A 19,966-nucleotide genomic window follows, 5' to 3' on the forward strand; every position below is an offset into this window, starting at 1 on the left:
AATGCTAAACTGATCGATGGATGAATTATCTTGTGTTGAATCAACCTGAATAGAATAATATTTTGCTTGAGAAACTTCATGACTAATTCTTTCTTGTATCATATTCTTCATAATTTTGATTAACATGTTTATTGTTGTTTTACTCAGGTATGTAACAAGTCCACCACGGCCTTTACTTTGAGCCTTTCCTTGTTGCTCCAATCGTTTGATTCTTTGTTTAGACTTGTTTTGCACTGCAGAAACGTGAGCTGACATAATGGGGTCATATTTTGCCATCAACTGCACTGTAGCTAAAACATTGCCATGATTCAGAGCCTCATTATCTAGAGTGTAGGCCGATTCATTTATGTGACCTCGAAAAGGAAGTGCTTGCTTGCCTAACATCTTTATGATGTCTATAATCCTCATGACAATACTTCGCTGCTTCAATACTTCCTCTTTCCTTTTAATTAGTGATGCCGCAAAAAATTTATCTAAGGTGCCATCATTAACAACACTGATATATTGCTGAGCATTTCTGACATGTGTTGTTGTCGATTCATGTAAAGTCAAGCTCTGGCTAATACGCCTGTAGTCACTAAAGCCACGTCCAAAGGGTGATGGATTACAAGTGTTGGGAAACTCAAAGGCTAAGCAGTATGAACAATATAAGCATCTATTTTCTTTCTTATATGTTAGCCATTTTCTTGGGACTGAGTCATTCATAATTTTCCTCTCTGGTTGTGTGGTCTGGCTGTGATCTTTGTGATTAAGATGTTCCATCAATCTGTGTCTGGTTGACATTTTGTTATCGTAACGGATGACAGGTTGTTGCTCGGCCTCTTCACACGGGATAAAGTCATTCCACCAATCGCATCGGCCAGGAACCAGCATTGGGCGCTCCTCCTGCCCGTGTACGAATACACTTTCCAGCACCGCCCGGGTACCGGGATTGCCCGAGTGAATGCCCTCAGCCGCCTGCTGCTGCCAGTCAGCGGCCCGTCTCCACATGTTGCGGAAGAGGTGATTGTGAGGCTGAATTTTATGGACACCTCGCTGGTGATGGCTGCTCGGGGGTGCGTGTGGACACAGCGGGACCCGGAGGTGGCAAAGCTTCACATCACACTGCTGAGCGGGGCATACGATGGAGGCCCTCCCACCGACTCTCCGGCCATTCCAGCAGAGGGTCTCCGAGCTCAGTTTGGGGCATGCCGTTATATTGTGGGGTGCACAGTGTCAGGAAGCCCATCTACAGGACTTGCCATCCAGAGTCATCGAAGATGGAAACGTCAGCCCGGAGCTATGTATGCTGCCCGGGTATTGATGGGGACATCCAGAGACTGTCAGGCATGCTGGGATCTTCAGCAACTTCCATCAGTGGCTCCTCTCCACCCCCCGGGAATGACCGAAACACCCATGGCTTTGCCTCCACGCGGGTTTGCGTGATCATTCCTGGGGTTCATCTTCCTTGTGGTGGTGGATTGCCCACTTGAGGTGGCTGGAGGTATATAGGGTGACCTCCACAATGTCCAGGGCCATGACTGAGAAGCTAAAGTTCCTTCAGTATCCTTGGGACCCCGGAGGTACTGGTGAAGGCCAATGGCTCCCCTTTCACCAGGCAGATGTTTGCTGTGTTTACTCTGCGGAACGATATTCGGCACATCCGGACGGCCCCATATCATCCTTTCTCCAATGGACTAGCAGAGTGGGCGATCCTGATGTCTAAACGGGGATTGAAGAAGCAGTCGACGGGTTCCATGGACATGCAGCTGGCAAGCTTCCAGTTCAATTCTCGTACGACGCCGCACGTGATGATTGGGATTGCACCGGCACAGCTATTGATGGGCCAATGGCTCTGGACTCAGCTGAGTCTGACCTTGCCCAACCTCAGTGCCAAGGTCGAGCGGCAGCGAAAGTGGTTGGTTTGAGGGTGCCAGAGGGGGTGTTTGGTGTGGAGACGTCATATAAACTTGAAACTTTGGCGATGGAGCGTTGTGGCTTCCGGGGATGGTATTGGGACGGACAGGCTGCGTCACCTATAGGGGCTGAGTTGAGTGACAGACCCTTAACCAGGCGCACGCCTGCAAGTCAGGATGCCCAACCGGTGATAGTACCGCCTTCGACACAGCAGGAGCCCCCCTCTCAGGTTGAGGGCCCAGCCGTCCGGGTCACTGTGCCCAGTCCAGCAAGAGGATAACTCAGGTTCGGACATGGACACGGAAGTGTCTGCGCCGGTGGATGGCTCTGAGGTCATGACAATTCCTCCTCAGTGGTTTACCAGGAAATGGCGTTCGGCTACTCGGTACACTCCAGCCGACCTAGAGCCACCACCGGCAGATGCAGAGCCATGGGTGAAGTGGCACAGGAGATCCCTCCATTGTTGCTGACGGGGTACTTGGGGGAGGGAGGGGAGGGGGAAGGTGTAATAATCCCTCCATGGACCATGGGGAAACTGGGACCTGTCGAGTTTGAGCTTCCCAGGAAGAGTTGGAGGTTAACCACTTGGGGCTCATTATGAGCAAAGGTCAAACTCCTGGGAAGATAAGTCCTCCCAGCCAGGATTGCACTGGGAGTGAGTTTCTGCATTCGGCGGACTATTGTAAATATGTGTAAATAAATCTATCTTCCTTTACCGTTAGAGATAGCGGAAAAATAAAGTTCAGTTTGCCGCTGTCCGCTGCCCATAACACCATCCTTACTTGGTATAATTTACACGTGACTCCAAACCCACAGCAATGTGGTTGCCTCTGAACTGGGGCGAAATTCTCCGACTCCCCGCAGGGTCGGAGATTCGCCCGGGACCGGCAAAAGTCCCGCCCCCACCGTGGCCGTAATTCTCCACCACCCGGGAATTGGCGGGGGCGGGAATCGCGCCGATCGCCATGCCCTCCACGCCGATCGGCGAGCCCCCTGCGGCGATTCTCCGGCCCGCGATGGGCCGAAGTCCCGCCGCTGAGAGGCCTCTCCCGCCGCCGTGGTTTCAACCACCTCTGGTGACGGCGGGATTGGCGGTGCGAGCGGGCCCCCGGGTTCCTGGGGGGGGGGGGGCGGTGGGGCGCGGGCCGATCGGACCCCGGGGGTGGCCCCACGGTGGCCAGGCCCGCGATCGGGGCCCACCGATCGGCGGGCAGGCCAGTGCCGTGAGGTCACTCTTTTTCTTCCGCCACTGCCACGGCCTCCACCATGGCGGATGCGGAAGAGAACCCCCCCTACCACACATGCGCCGGTGGTTACGTCAGCGGCAGCAAAGGCCGTTGGCGCCGGTTTTGCGCCAGTCGCCGTGGTGCCAACCACTCCGGCGCGGGCCTAACCCCCAAAGGTGTGGAGAATTCCGCACCTTGGGGGAGGCCCGACGCCGGAGTGGTTGGCGCCACTCCGCTACTCCAAACTGGCCACACAACCCCTCAATGTGGACCCACCCACTGACCCTCACACACCCTGACAGTGACTTTGAATGGACAAGACTGACCGGATTTCTGATTGGATGGAATTAGTTGCTTCGCTCTCAGTAAAGGTTAGGATCATTTTCAGTATCACAATAATTTTCAGGATTAATTTGTTACAAGTAGAATAGATAGCGATGAGCAATAGCGCACTTTGTCCAAATATCAAAGACACACATCCCCTGGAAACAGCAGCATCGATTCAGGGGCGGAGCAACTGAGAAGCTCATGGGGAGAATTATGTGGAAGTGACACACAGGGTCACTCCTGTATAATTTTCCCAGAAATGACAATTTTGGGGAAAGTTATTGGAATTCCACAGCCCGTTGTATCGTCTCACTGCGTGTACAACATAGCCCGAGGGAAGGTTATTGGCCACCGATTCAGCAACTTCTCTTGCATCCTTCCAGCCATCTTTCCCCTCCATTAACTGCTTGATTTGTGCCTCATTAAGAGCTTTTGGATCAATGGCATAGGAGACAACAGCATTCACACCATTGAGTCTGAAAATGTCAAAACGCTGAGAACCAATGACACAGTGATTGTCGAACCCAGAGACAGGATCATAGACCCGCACAGACCAGCAAACCCAGTAATATTTCTTCATCAAACCATCGCTTATATACACTGAACAATCCTCATTATTTCTCCCTCCTTTACCCCTTATCATACTTTCAACATCTTTTTCTGCCTGCTTTGCAAACTCATTTATGCACTGATCTATTATGGATTTCATTTTACTCTCAAGTTCACCCAATTTTCCATTCCATTCTTTCTTTAACGCCTCAACGTCAATTCCAGTGAGGGCAGCCTGACCCATTGTGGCAATCAGGCCAATACAGAAAAGCTCTTTCAGTCGGGAGCAGAGCCTTTCCATGAGGCGTCGATTTTTCTGATGATATTGCATGGCGGTTTCCAGGATGGGTTTGCCAAAGATGCCAGGATATCCCATCACAGCATCATAGAGAGTGTGAAGGTTCTGGTCGCCTTTAGTCACAGTGAAGTGTGAGAGAAAATCTCGTTTCTCACTCTCCCGGAACTCTGGTGCTGCATTCAAGAGTTCCATGTACTTCCTGAATTGGTTTTTCAGATTCTCTTCAATGGGGAAATACTGATTCTGAGCTGTACTTCGGCTAATTGCACGAAGCACTTCGCGAATCTGATCTGAAATGACATCGAGCTGGTTCCTGACTATCTGGAACTGCTCCTTCATGTATTTCAGCTCCGCACTATCCACATTTCCCATGCAAAGTTTAACAATTGCTGCAGCTACCCCAAAAATAGCCCCCACTGCTCCGGCTGCAGAGGCTAGCTTACTGAAACTCTCAATTACTGACATGGCATTTTTGACTTTAACAACTGCTTGCACCACCTCAGTGGAGGCTTTTGCCAGTTCCAATGATTTTGTTGCACTTTCAGACATTCTGAGATCAGAGTCTCCTGTTCAGATGGTCACTTCCTCCAATTGTCCCTGAAAAGAAAGTTAGAATAGTTTATATATGATTCTGTAATTCTCTGTTTGGGGGGGGGGGGGGGGGAGGAGGGCAGGGTGGGGGGGGAGGGGGCACTATTCTGTGCTCAGTCCACATCCCTCTCTCAGTCTGGACCCCAATTCCCTGCTGCTTCGGCAATGAGCTAACACAGAGCAGGTTCTAAGAAGCAAAGAGACGTCTTAACTGCAAACTGTTTAACAACCACTCAAGCAACAGGAGCAGGGTTAGACCATATGGGTCATCACTCATCATAGCTGATCTTGGGTTTCAGATCCACTTTCACACCCACTCCCCAGATAACCTGACCATGTTTAAACTAATGTGGCAGGGGGATGGGAACTGATGCAGGAAGTTGGAAGGTAGTAAAACAGGGACAGAAGCAAAAGGAAGTAAGGGGAAAAGTGCAAGGCAGAGAAGACATAGTCAAAATCTAAAAGGGCGACAGTACAAGGTACAGTGACTGAGGGGAGCTCAGTGAATAGGCCCAGTAATAACAAAAGGAATAAAACTGGAGATGTTAAGATTCAAAACAGAGGTAAAAAAACCAACATAAGTGTACTTTACCTGAATGCTCGTAGTATTCGGAATAAAGTAAATGAGTTGATGGCACAAATCATCGTAAATGACTATGATTTAGTGGCCACTACTGAAACATGGTTAAAGGATGGTCACGACTGGGAGTTAAATATCCGAGGGTATCAAACTATTCGGAAGGACAGAGTGGATGGTAAGGGAGGTGGTGTTGCTCTGTTATTTAAGGATGACATCCGGGCAATACTAAGGGATGACATCGGTGCTATGGAGGATAAGGTTGAATCCATTTGGGTGGAAATCAGGAATAGAAAGGCGAAAAAGTCACTGATAGGAGTAGTCTATCGGCCACCAAATAGTAACGATATGGTGGGGCAGGCAATAAACAAAGAAATAACTGATGCATGTAAAAATGGTACACCAGTTATCATGGGGGATTTTAATCTACATGTCGATTGGTTTAACCAGGTCGACCAAGGCAACCTTGAGGAGGAGTTTATAGAATGTATCCGCGATAGTTTCCTAGAACAGTATGTAATGGAACCTACGAGGGAACAAGCGGTCCTAGATCTTGTCCTGTGTAATGAGACAGGATTGATTCATGATCTCATAGTTAGGGATCCTCTCGGAAGGAGCGATCACAATATGGTGGAATTTAAAAATACAGATGGAGGGTGAGAAAGTAAAATCAAATACTAGTGTTTTGTGTTTAAACAAAGGAGATTACAAGGGGATGAGAGAAGAACTAGCTAAGGTAGACTGGGAGCTAAGACTTTATGGTGGAACAGTTGCGGAACAGTGGAGAACCTTCCAAGCGATTTTTCACAGTGCTGAGCAAAGGTTTATACCAACAAAAAGGAAGGACGGAAGAAAGAGGGAAAATCGACCGTGGATATCTAAGGAAATAAGGGAGAGTATCAAATTGAAGGAAAAAGCATATAAAGCGGCAAAGATTGATGGGAGATTAGAGGACTGGGAAATTTTTAGGGGGCAACAGAAAGCTACTAAAAAAGCTATAAAGAAGAGTAAGATAGAGTATGAGAGTAAACTTTTTTTTTTATAAATGTTTTTTATTGAGTTTTCATATTTTATATATGACAAATTACAAATTATTAGAGAGAAAAAAGAAAACACAAAAATTTAACATGAATATTTACAGGTAAGCATCTTCATAACAACAATTGTGGCCGCCCCCTTTAGCCAGCATACATATTTTACATTCCCCAATATGGCCGAGGCACATGTTTATAGGCATTTATTTATAATTTGGTTTTGGCCTTAGCTTGCCATCAAACCCCCATAACGAGCCCGTAACCCCCCCCCCCCCCCCCCCGGCTACCTTCCCCCGATTCCCGTCCATTTTCCCCTGATTCTTGACCACCCGACTATTCTTCCTCTTGTTCGTTGGCCTCAAACAGGTCCCGGAACAATTGCATGAATGGCTCCCACGTTCTGTGGAAGCCGTCGTCTGACCCTCGGATGGTGAATTTGATTTTCTCCATTTGGAGAGATTCCGAGAGGTCGGACAGCCAGTCTGCAGCTCTGGGTGGTGCTACTGACCGCCAGCCAAACAGGATTCTACGGCGGGCGATCAGGGAGGCAAAGGCAAGGGCGTCCGCCCTCCTCCCCAGGAATAGATCTGGCTGGTCTGAAACCCCGAAGACCGCCACTATCGGGCATGGCTCCACCCTCACCCCCACCACTTTGGACATAGCCTCGAAGAAGGCTGTCCAGTACTCCACAAGTCTGGGGCAAGACCAGAACATGTGGGCGTGGTTGGCCGGGCCTCTTTGGCACCGCTCACATCTGTCCTCCACCTCCGGGAGGAACCTACTCATACGGTTTCTCGTTAAGTGGGCTCTATGTACCACTTTTAGTTGCGTCAGGCTGAGCCTTGCGCACATGGAGGTGGAGGTATGAGAGTAAACTTGCTCAGAATGTAAAAACAGACAGTAAAAGTTTTTACAAATATATAAGACAAAAAAGAGTGGCTAAGGTAAATATTGGTCCTTTAGAGGATGAGAAGGGAGTTTTAATAATGGGAAATGAGGAAATGGCTGAGGAACTGAACAGGTTTTTTGGGTCGGTCTTCACAGTGGAAGACACAAATAACATGCCAGCGACTGATAGAAATGAGGCTATGACAGGTGAGGACCTTGAGAGGATTGTTATCACTAAGGAGGGAGTGATGGGCAAGCTAATGGGGCTAAAGGTAGACAAGTCTCCTGGCCCTGATGGAATGCATCCCAGAGTGCTAAAAGAGATGGCTAGGGAAATTGCAGATGCACTAGTGATAATTTACCGAAATTCACTAGACTCTGGGGTGGTCCCGGTGGATTGGAAATTAGCAAACGTGACGCCACTGTTTAAAAAAGGAGGTAGGCAGAAAGCAGGAAATTATAGGCCAGTGAGCTTAACTTCGGTAGTAGGGAAGTTGCTGGAATCTATCATCAAGGAAGAAATTGCAAGGCATCTGGATAGAAATTGTCCCATTGGGCAGACGCAGCATGGGTTCGTAAAGGGCAGGTCATGCCGAACTAATTTAGTGGAATTTTTTGAGGACATTACCAGTGCAGTATATAACGGGGAGCCGATGGATGTGATATATCTGGATTTCCAGAAAGTCTTTGACAAGGTGCCACACAAAAGGTTGCTGCATAAGATAAAGATGCATGGCATTAAGGGTAAAGTAGTAGCATGGATAGAGGATTGGTTAATTAATAGAAAGCAAAGAGTTGGGATAAATGGGTGTTTCTCTGGTTGGCAATCAGTGGCTAGTGGTGTCCCTCAGGGATCCGTGTTGGGCCCACAATTGTTCACAATTTACATAGATGATTTGGAGTTGGGGACCAAGGGCAATGTGTCCAAGTTTGCAGATGACACTAAGATGAGTGGTAAAGCGAAAAGTGCAGAGGATACTGGAAGTCTGCAGAGGGATTTGGATAGGTTAAGTGAATGGGATAGGGTCTGGCAGATGGAATACAATGTTGACAAATGTGAGGTTATCCATTTTGGTAGGAATAACAGCAAACGGGATTATTATTTAAACGATAAAATATTAAAGCATGCCGCTGTTCAGAGAGACTTGGGTGTGCTAGTGCATGAGTCACAGAAGGTTGGTTTACAAGTGCAACAGGTGATTAAGAAGGCAAATGGAATTTTGTCCTTCATTGCTAGAGGGATGGAGTTTAAGACTAGGGAGGTTATGTTGCAATTGTATAAGGTGTTAGTGCCTGGAGTATTGTGTTCAGTTTTGGTCTCCTTACTTGAGAAAGGACGTACTGGCGCTGGAGGGTGTGCAGAGGAGATTCACTAGGTTAATCCCAGAGCTGAAGGGGTTGGATTATGAGGAGAGGTTGAGTAGACTGGGACTGTACTCGTTGGAATTTAGAAGGATGAGGGGGGATCTTATAGAAACATTTAAAATTATGAAGGGAATAGATAGGATAGATGCGGGCAGGTTGTTTCCACTGGCGGGTGACAGCAGAACTAGGGGACATAGCCTCAAAATAAGGGGAAGTAGATTTAGGACTGAGTTTAGGAGGAACTTCTTCACCCAAAGGGTTGTGAATCTATGGAATTCCTTGCCATGTGAAGCAGTTGAGGCTCCTTCATTACATGTTTTTAAGGTTAAGATAGATCGTTTTTTGAAGACTAAAGGGATTAAGGGTTATGGTGTTCGGGCCGGAAAGTGGAGCTGAGTCCGCAAAAGATCAGCCATGATCTAATTGAATGGCGGAGCAGGCTCGAGGGGCCAGATGGCCTACTCCTGCTCCTAGTTCTTATATTCTTATGTTCTTATGTGAGACCAAAAATGTCTCTATCCCAGATTGAAAGATTGCCAGTGCAGTGTGGAGGGAGCTTTACTCTGTATCTAACCCCATGCTGTACCTGTCCTGTGAGTGTTTGACGGGGACAGTGTGAAGGGACCTTTACTCTGTATCTAACCCCGTGCTGTATGTGATGATATAGCCACTGTAGATACGTGTGCTTGCAATAGGGGGATGTATGACTGTACCTGTAATATAGGTTCCTCCGGTAAGCCCTGCCGGCTAGCTCCGCCCACAGGGTGCTTGTGTATAAATATGCGTGTGAGTCACTGAGATCCTATTCTACAGTTGCAGCCAGAGGAATAGCAACATACAGCAATAAAGCCTCGATTGTACTTGTCACAAGTCTTTGTGTGCAATTGTTAGCGCCACAATTTATTGCTGTGTGATTTTCCTTACACCATGGACATCAGAATCAAGCCTGACCGTCTGCAGCTTGATCCGCAGTCGCCTGATGCCAGGAAAGACTTTGTTCACTGGCTTGCAGTCTTCGAGGCCTACATCTCTTCAGCAAACCCTCCCCCAACAGAGGCTCAAAAAAGACAGCTCCTGTACTCAAGACTTAGCTCCAGTGTCTTTCTGCTAATTCGAGATGCGCCTGACTGTGCCAGAGCTATGGAACTGCTCAAGGAGAACTATGCACAGTCGACGAACACCCTGTTTGCGAGATATCTACTCTCTACTCGCGTCCAGCAGCCAGGTGAGTCGATTGAGTACTTCTGGAGGGCCCTTATACCTCTGGTACGAGACTGCGATTGCCGGGCCCTCACAGCCACGGAACACTCTGACTTACTCATGCGGGATGCCTTTGTTACAGGCATTGCATCGGACCCCATCCGGCAACGACTGCTGGAAGGGGCCGCCCTCGACCTCGCGGCCACAAAGACTCTGGCGCTTTCAATGATGGCCGCCTCCCGCAGTGCGCCATCATACTCCGCTAGCCACTCGGCCCACCCGTCCTACCCCTCGTGGACCCCGCAAACGGCCCTCCAGGCCCACCCGTCCTACCCCTCGTGGACCCCGCAAACGGCCCCCCCAGCAGCCGCCCCCGCGCACTATGCCTGCGCTGCTCGCCACACTGCGCTCCCTGGGGGTCCCAGCTGTTACTTCTGCGGTCAGCAAAGCACCCCCGCCAGCGCTGCCCGGCCCGCACCGCGACCTGCAAAGCTTGTGGCAAGAAAGGCCACTTTGCAGCGGTGTGTCAGTCCCGGATGGTTGCCGCTATCGCGCCCCCATTCCCCCCCGCACCTCAGCCAATCGCACAGTTGACCCTGCCGTCCGCTTCCCCCGACCCCACGTGCGATTAGTGGGTGCCACCATCTTTCGCCGCCCCCGCCATGTGCGCTCCATGGGCGCCACCATCTTCATCCCCCACCACCATGTGCGCTCCATGGGCGCCGCCATCTTTTCCGCCGCCATCTTCTCCCACACAGGTCCTCCAGATGCCGCCATTTTGTCCTCCCCCAGGACACAGGTCGCTGCCGCTACTCGTCGGACTCATCAGACATGACTGCCGATCGCCCGCTACTCGCCTCCGTTACGCTCGACCAGTCGCGTCCGCGCAACCTGGCACCCTCTTCCACAACAGTGCTGGACAATGGCCACGTGAGCTCCTGCCTCATCGACTCTGGGACCACTGAGAGCTTCATCCACCCGGATACGGTAGATCTCTCTCGCCTCCGGTTCTCACTCTGTCCCGATCCGGGGTTTCTGCCTGGTTAAACTCACTGTACAGGGCGTGGAATTCGACCATTTCCATCTGTACATTCTCCCCAACCTCTGCGCGTCACTCTTACTAGGCCTGGACTTCCAATGCAATCTCCAGAGCCTCACGCTCAAATTCAGCGGACCCCTACCTCCCCTCACCGTTTGCGGCCTCGTGACCCTCAAGGTCGAGCCTCCCTCACTCTTTGCCAATCTGACCGCAGATTGCAAGCCCGTCGCCACCAGGAGCAGACGGTACAGCACCCAAGACAAGGCCTTCATCAGGTCCGAAGTCCAGCGGCTGCTTTGGGAAGGTATCATCGAGGCCAGCAACAGCCCTTGGAGAGCCCAGGTGGTAGCGGTTAAGACCGGGGAGAAGCACAGGATGGTCGTGGACTACAGCCAGACCATCAATCGGTACACGCAGCTCGACGCTTACCCCCTCCCTCGCATATCTGATATGGTCAATCAGATTGCACAGTACCGGGTCTTCTCTACTATTGACCTGAAATCCGCCTACCACCAGCTCCCCATCCGTAAATCGGACCGTCCCTACACTGCCTTCGAGGCGGACGGTCGCCTGCACCAATTTCTGAGGGTTCCCTTCGGCGTCACAAATGGAGTCTCGGTATTTCAACGATAAATGGACCGAATGGTTGACCGGTACGTACTGCAGGCCACCTTCCCGTACCTCGACAATATCACCATCTGTGGCCATGACCAGCAGGACCATGACGCCAACCTTTCTAAATTCCTCCACACCGCATCTCTCCTTAATCTCACGTACAACAAGGAGAAATGCGTGTTCCGCACAGACCGCTTAGCCAACCTCGGCTACGTAGTCCAAAACAGACTACTGGGGCGCGGCCCCGACCGCATGTGCCCCCTCATGGAGCTCCTCCTCCCCCACTGCCCTAAGGCCCTCAAACGCTGCCTGGGGTTCTTTTCTTATTACGCCCAGTGGGTCCCACAATACACGGACAAGGCCCGCCCACTCATCCAGTCCACACATTTTCCCCTCATGCCGAGGCACAACAGGCCTTCGCCTGCATTCGATCTGACATAGCCAAGGCCAGGGTGCACGCAGTAGATGAGACACTGCCTTTTCAAGCAGAAAGCGACGCTTCAGATGTCGCCCTTGCCGCCACGCTGAATCAGGCCGGCAGACCCGTGGCATTCTTTTCATGCACCCTTCACGCCTCCGAAATTCAACATTCCTCTGTTGAAAAGGAGGCCCAAGCTATCGTTGAAGCGGTGCGGCACTGGAGGCATTACCTGGCGGGCAGGAGGTTCACTCTCCTCACTGACCAACGGTCGGTAGCTTCATGTTCAACAACACACAGCGGGGCACGATCAAGAATGACAAAATCTTGCGGTGGAGAATCGAGCTCTCCACCTTTAACTACGAGATCTTGTATCGCCCCGGCAAGCTCAACGAGCCCCCAGATGCCCTCTCCCGAGGTACATGTGCCAGCGCACAAGTGAACCAGCTCCGTGCCTTGCACGAGAGCCTTTGCCATCCGGGGGTCACTCGCTTGTACCATCTGATCAAAGCCCGCAATCTGCCCTACTCCGTCGAGGAAGTATGGACAGTCACCAGAGACTGCCAGGTCTGTGCCGAGTGCAAGCCGCACTTCTACCGGCCAGATCGCGCGCACCGCAGCGTGGATTTCAAAGGGCCCCTCCCCTCCACCGACTGCAACACCGACATTCTTAGTGTGGTCGATGAATTCTCTAGGCTCCCCTTCGCCATCCCATGCCCAGATATGACGTCTGCCACCATCATCAAGGCCCTGGATTCCATTTTCGCTCTGTTCGGTTTCCCCGACTATATCCACAGTGACAGGGGATCCTCGTTCATGAGTGATGAGCTGCGTCTGTTCCTGCTCAGCAGGGGTATCGCCTCCAGCAGGACGACCAGCTACAACCCCCGGGGAAACGGGCAGGTAGAGAGGGAGAACGGGACGGTATGGAGGGCCGTCCAGCTGGCCCTATGGTCCAGAAACCTCCCAGCCGCTCGCTGGCAGCAGGTCCTCCCTGACGCGCTCCATTCCATTCGATCACTACTGTGCACCGCAACTAGCAGTACACCCCATGAACGTGTTTTTGTTTTCCTTAGGAATTCTACATCCGGGGTATCGCTCCCGACGTGACTGACGACTCCGGGCCCAGTCCTTCTCCGTAGGGATGTCCGGCACAACAAGGCGGAACCCCTGGTGGACAAAGTACGCCTGCTCCACGCCAACCCTCAATATGCCTACGTGGAGTTCCCCGACGGCCGCCAGGACACAGTCTCGCTCTGGGACCTGGCTCCCTCAGGTGCCGATCCCATGCCCATGTCCCTTTATCCCGCCGCGCCACCCTCCTTTTCCCCGGTGCCCCTGTATTCGTTCCCACCAGGTTCATCCCTCGTCCCCCTGCCCACACTGGAGGACACGGAAGATTTCGGCTCGCTCTCAGAATCATCCCACCAGCAGCCAGCACCAACACCGCCAGCACCTGCACCATCGTTGCCATCACCACCTGTGCCGACGTCGCCACCACAGCTACGCCGATCACAGCGGAACGTTCAACTCGGCTCAACCTGTAACCTGCTAACCGAATGGACTCTGGGTTTTCTTTGTTTGGACCCTTTTGCAAATAGATCATCCTTTGTATTATAGTTACACGTCACCCTCGCTGGACTCATTTTTTAAAAAAGGGGTGAATGTGGTGATATAACCACTGTAGATATGTGTACTTGCAGTAGGGGGATGTATGGCCGTACCTGTAATACAGGTTCCTCCGGTAAGCCGCTGCCGGCTAGCTCCGCACACAGGGAGCTTGTGTATAAATATGCGTGTGAGTCACTGAAGATCCTATTCTACAGTTGCAGCCGGAGGAATAGCATCACACAGCAATAAAGCCTCGATTGTACTTGTCTCAAGTCTTGTGTGCAAATGTTAGCGTCACACTGTACCTGTCCTGGGAGTGTTTGATGGGGACAGTGTAGAGGGAGCTTTATTCTGTATCCAACCCCGTGCTGTACCTGTCCTGGGAGTGTTTGATGAGGACAGTGTAGAGGGAGCTTTATTCTGTATCTAACACCGTGCTGTACCTGTCCCGGGATTGTTTCATGGGGACAGTGTAGAGGGAGCTTCACTCTGTATCTAACCCGGTGCTTTACCTGTCCCGGGATTGTTTGATGTGGACAGTATCGACGGACCTTTACTCAGTATCTAACCCCGTGCTGTACCTTCGTGTGTGTCGTGTGTGTTCATTGGTTATCGTATGTGTGAATAATGCCAGTCTGCATCTCATTATATACATGAGTGGATATTATGACAGGAGCTTTACTCTGTATCTAACGCTGTGCTGTACCTGTCCTGGGAGTGTTTGATGGGGACAGTGTAGAGGGAGCTTTACTCTGTATCTAACCCCGTGCTGTACCTGTCCTGGGAGTGTTTGATGGGGACAGTGTGGAGGGAACTTTAATCTGTATCTAACTCCGTGCTGTACCTGTCCTGGGAGTGTTTGATGGGGACAGTGTAGAGGGAGCTTTACTCTGTATCTAACCCCGTGCTGTACCTGTCCTGGGAGTGTTTGATGGGGACAGTGCAGGGGGGGCTTTACTCTGTATCTAACCCCGTGCTGCACCTGTCCTGGGAGTGGTTGATGGGGACAGTGTAGAGGGAGCTTTACACTGTATCTCACCCTGCCCTGTACCTGTCCTGGGGGTGTTTTATGGGGACAGTGTGGAGGGAGCTTTACTCTGTATCTAATCCCGTGCTGTATCTGTCCTGGGAGTGTTTGATGAGGACAGTGAAGAGGGAGCTTTACTCTGTATCTAACCCCGTGCTGTCCCTGTCCTGGGAGTTTTTGATGGGGACGGTGTAGGGGAGCATTACTCTGTATCTGACCTCATGCTGTTTCCTGCCCTGGGAGTGTTGATGGAGACAGTGTAGAGGGAGCTTTACCTCTGTATCTAACCCCGTGCTGTGCCTGTCCTGGGAGTGTTTGATGGGGACAGTGTAGAGGGAGCTTTACTCTGTATCTAACCCCGTGCTGTACCTGTCCTAGGAGTGTTTGCTGGGGACAGTGTAGAGGGACCTTTACTCTGTATCTAACCCCATGCTGTACCTGTCCTGGTAGTGTTTTATGGGGACAGTGTAGAGGGAGCTTTACTCTGTATCTAATCCCGTGCTGCAACTGTCCTGGGAGTGGTTGATGGGGACAGTGTAGAGGGAGCTTTACTCTGTATCTAACCCCGTGCTGTATCTGTCCTGGGGGTGTTTTATGGGGACAGTGTGGAGGGAGCTTTACTCTGTATCTAATCCTGTGCTGTATAATTCCTGGGAGTGTTTGATGAGGCCAGTGTAGTAGAGGGTTCTTTACTCTGTATCTAACCCTGTGCTGTACCTGTCCTGGGAGTGTTTGATGGAGACAGTGTAGAGGGAGCTTTTCTCTGTATCTCACCCCGTGCTGTACCTGTCCTGGGAGTGTTTGATGAGGACAGTGTAGAGGGAGCTTTACTCTGTTTCTAACGCCGTGCTGTACCTGTTCTGGGAGTATTTTATGGGGACAGTGTAGAGGGAGCTTTACTCTGTATCTAATCCCGTGCTGTATCTGTCCTGGGAGTGTTTTATGGAGACAGTGTAGAGGGAGCTTTACTCTGTATCTAACCCCGTGCTGTACCTGTCCTAGGAGTGTTTGACGTGGGCAGTGTAGAGGGAGCTTTGCTCTGTATCTAACCCCGTGCTGTACCTGTCCTGGGAGTGTTTGATGGGGACAGTGTAGAGGGAGCTTTACTCTGTATCTAACCCCGTGCTGTACCTGTCCTGGGAGTGTTTGATGGGGACAGTGTAGAGGGAGCTTTACTCTGTATCTAACCCCGTGCTGTACCTGTCCTGGGAGTGTTTGGTTGGGGACAGTGGAGAGGGAGCTTTACTCTGTATCTAATCCCGTGCTGTACCTGTCCCTGGGAGTGTTTTATGGAGACAGTGTAGAGGGAGCTTTACTCTGTATCTAACCCGTGCTGTACCTGTCGAGGACTGTTTGCTGGGGACAGTGTAGAGGGACCTTTACTCTGTATTCTAACCCGTGCTGTACCTGTCCTGGGTGTTTGATGGGGACCAGTGTAGAGAGAGCTTTAACTCTGTATCTAACCCTATGCTGTACCTGTTCTCGGAGTGTTTATGGAGACAGTGTAGAGGGAGCTTTACTCTGTATCTAACCCCGTGCTGTACCTGTCCGGGAGTGTTTGATGGGGACAGTGTAGAGGGACTTTACTCTGTATCTAACCCCGTGCTGTACCTGTCCTGGGAGTGTTTGATGGGGACAGTGTAGAGGGAGCTTTACTCTGTATCTAACCCCGTGCTGTACCTTGGAGTGGGGTGTTCTGTTAAATTGTAAATCCTCAGAACATGCTTTATAAGTTTACTGGGAGTCAGGGTTCAAGGCAGCTCAGCACCACCACCACCTTCTGAGGCAACTCGGTATGGGCAGTAAATGTTGGTCTAACCAGCGACACCCTCAATTCAGGAATTAATGAGAGTCATAGTGTCATCGAAGTTTACAGCAAGAAAACAGGCCCTTCAGCCCAACCTCTCTATGCAGCCAGTTTCTATTACTAAGCTCGTCCTAATGGCCCGCATTTGGCCTATCCCTTCCCCAGTTTCCCCATATAAGTCTAAATGCGTTTTGAAAGGCAAAATTGTACCACCTCTACCACTGCCTCTGGCAGCTCGTTCCAGACACTCACCACCCTCTGTGAAAACTTGCCCCTCGGACCCTTTGGTATCTCTCCCCCTCACCTTTAAAACCTACCTCTAGTTTTAGACTTCCTCCTTTGAGAAAAGATGTTGACTATCTACCTAATCTATCCCCTCTATTTTATAAATCACCCCTAAGCCTCCTACCCTCCAGGGAAAAACGTCCCAGTCTATCCAGCCTGCTTATAACTCAGACCACCAAGTCCTGGTAGCATCCTCGTAAATCTTTTCTGCACTCTTTCTTGTTTAATATCACGTGACCAGAACTACACAGTGTTCCAAGTGTGGCCATACTATATCTTGTACAACTTCAACAAGAGTCCAACTCCTATGTCAATATTCTGACCATTAAACCAACCATGCCGAGTGCCTTATTCACAACCCTGTCCACCTGTCCCCCCTTTCAAGGACCTATGAACGTGTACTCCGAGATCTCTTTGTTCTATAACTCCCCCAACTCCCAAACATTAACGAGTAGGTCTTTCCCCGATTCAATGTATTTGTAGATGCTCTTTTGTTTCTCCTTTGCCTTGTCAGCCAAAGCAATCTCATTCCCACTTTTTTCTTCCTTTCTCTCTTACCTCTACTCTGACAACCTCTCTACTCTTCAAGAGGTCCACTTGATGGGCAGCAAGATAGCACAGTGGTTAGCACTGTGGCTTCATGGCACCAGGGTCCCAGGTTCGATTCCCAGCTTGGGTCACTGTCTGTGTGGAGTCTGCACGTTCTCCCTGCGTCTGTGCGGGTTTCCTCCGGGTGCTCCGGTTTCCTCCCACAAGTCCCGAAAGACGTGCTATTAGATAGAACAAAGAACAAAGAAATTACAGCACAGGAACAGCCCTTCGGCCCTCCCAGCCTGTTGCCTATTTTCCAAGGATCTACTTCTCTCTGTTCCCCCCTGTTCATATATCTGTCCAGATGATCTTAAATGATGCTATCGTGCCCGCCTCTACCACCTCTGCTGGCAAAGTGTTCCAGGCACCCACCACCTTCTGCATAAAAACTTTCCACGCACACCTCCCTTAAACTTTCCCCTCTCACCTTGAAATCTTGACCCCGAAAATTTGGACATTCTGAATTCTCCCTCTGTGTACCTGAACAGGCGCCGGAATGTGGCGACAAGGAGCTTTTCACAGTAACTTCACTGCAGTGTTAATGTAAGCCGACTTGGGGCACTAATAAAGATGATGCTGATTATTAAACTCAGCTTCCTATGCATGTCAAATGCCTCTTTCGTTTTGACCAGGGCCTCAATATCCTGAGTCATCCAGGGTTCCCTACTTCTACCAGCCTTTCCCTTCACTCTAAAAGGAATGTGCTTACCCTGAACCCTGGTGACACACTTTTGAAAGCCTCCCACTTACCAGCCGTCCCTTTGCCCACCAACAGGCTCCCCCAATCAACTTTTGAACGTTCCTGTCAAATATTATTAAAACTGGCCTTGCCCAATTTAGAATTTTTACTTTTGGGCCATAACGATCATTCTCCATAGCTATCTGAAAACTAATGGAATTATGTCCTGGTCCCAAAGTGATCCCTCACTAACACTTCTGTCACCTGCCCTTCCTTATTCCCCAAGAGGAGGTCACGTTTTGCCTCCTCTCTGGTTGGGCCATCCACGTACTGAATAAGGAATTCCTCCTGAATACATTCAACAAATTTCTCTCCATCCAGGCCCCTAATGCTATGGCTGTCCCAGTTAATGTTGGGAAAGTTAAAGTCCCCAACTATTACCATCTACTTTTCTTGCAGCTATCTGTAATATCCTTACATATTTGCTCCTCAATTTCCCGCTGACTATTTGGGGACATATCGTACAATCCCATCAAAGTTATCTCACCCTTCTTATTTTTCAGTTCTACCCATGGAGACTCAGTGGGAGAACCCTCGGATATATCCTCACTCTGTACAGCCGTGATACTGTCCCTAATCAAAAACCACTCCCCCTCTCCTTTCTCCTGTTCTATCTTTCCGATAGCATCTGTACCCCGGAACATTGAGCTGCCAGTCCTGCCCCTCCTTTAGCCATGTTTCAGTAACAGCTATAATATCCCAGTCCCATGTACCTGTCCGTGCCCTGAGTTCATCTGCCTTGCCCGTTAGGCCTCTTGCAATTAAATAAATGCAGTTTAATCTAGACTTCCCTTGCTCTCTGCCCAGCTTTCTCAGACCCTGTCCGGTCATGATTTGTACATTCTCCCTGTGTTTTATTTCTCTTCGCCTTACTGGACCCATTCACTGAGTTCTCCACAGTCTCTGCACTCTGTACTGTGGCCCTTTTTGATCTTAGTTTCTCTGCCTTTCACTTTCGCCCTTACTGCCTTTTGTTTCTGTCCCCATTTTACTTCCCTCTGACTTCCTGCATTGGTTCCCATCCCCCTGCCGCATTAGTTTATACCCTCTCCAACAGTGCTAGCAACACTCCCCCTCGGACATTGGTTCCAGTCCTGCCCAGATGCAGATCGTCTGGTTTGTACTTGTCCCACCTCCCCCAGAACCGTTCCATGTCCCGCCAATTTGAATCCCTCCTCTCTCTCGAGCCACGTATTCATCCTATCTCCACCTGACATTCCTACTCTCACTTGCTCGTGGCGCTGGTAGCAATTCTGAGATTACTACCTTTGAGATCCCATTTTTAGTTTAACTCCTAACTACCTAAATTCAGCTTGTAGGACCTCATCACATTTTCTACCTATATTGTTGGTGCCTATATGCACCACAACAGCTGGCGTTCACCCTCCCCCCCCCCCCCCTCCAGAATGTCCTGCAGCAGCTCCGAGATATCCTTGACCCTTGCACTAGGGAGTCAACATACCATCCTGGAGTCTCGTATGCGTCCGCAGAAACCCTGTCTATTCCCCTTACCATTCAGTCTCCTATCACTATAGCCCTGCCATTCTTCTTCCTGTCCTCCTGTGCAGCAGAGCCAGCCATGGTGCCCTGAACCTGCTGTTCTGCCTTCCCTGGTGAGCCATCTCCCGCAACAGTATCCAAAACGGTATTCTGTTTTGCAGGGAGACCGCAGGGACCCCTGCACTGCCTTCCTACTCTTGCTCTGTCTGATCTGTCATTTCCTATCTCCCTCAGTACTCGTTATCTGCGGTTGACCAACGCGCTAAACGTGCTATCCATGACATCCTCAGCATCGCGGATGCTCCAAAGTGATCCATCCGCAGCTCCAGAGCCGTCATGCGTGGACACAGGATGGACGCTGTTTGGGGTGTGGGGGGGTGCTT

At 50.4% G+C, this 19,966-nt stretch overlaps 1 protein-coding gene across 1 annotated transcript; it reads right to left on the bottom strand.

Annotated features, from left to right (window-relative positions):
* Nucleotides 1-3,371: 3,371 nt before the first annotated feature.
* LOC119976653 (protein rapunzel-like) lies at nt 3,372-17,448 on the bottom strand. The gene is made up of 2 exons (XM_038817316.1): nt 17,312-17,448; nt 3,372-4,893 (listed from the first exon to the last, which is right to left on the bottom strand). The coding sequence occupies exon 2, from the start codon at nt 4,843-4,845 to the stop codon at nt 3,661-3,663; it is 1,185 nt and encodes a 394-aa protein (XP_038673244.1). The 5' UTR covers nt 4,846-4,893; nt 17,312-17,448; the 3' UTR covers nt 3,372-3,660.
* Nucleotides 17,449-19,966: the final 2,518 nt, after the last annotated feature.

This window comes from Scyliorhinus canicula, chromosome 1 (genome assembly GCF_902713615.1).
Source record: "Scyliorhinus canicula chromosome 1, sScyCan1.1, whole genome shotgun sequence".
NCBI lineage: Eukaryota > Metazoa > Chordata > Chondrichthyes > Carcharhiniformes > Scyliorhinidae > Scyliorhinus > Scyliorhinus canicula.

Coding starts and splice junctions, on each gene's coding strand:
- LOC119976653 (XM_038817316.1), bottom strand. CDS start 4,845: ATGTCTGAAAGTGCAACAAAATCATTGGAACTGGCAAAAGCCTCCACT.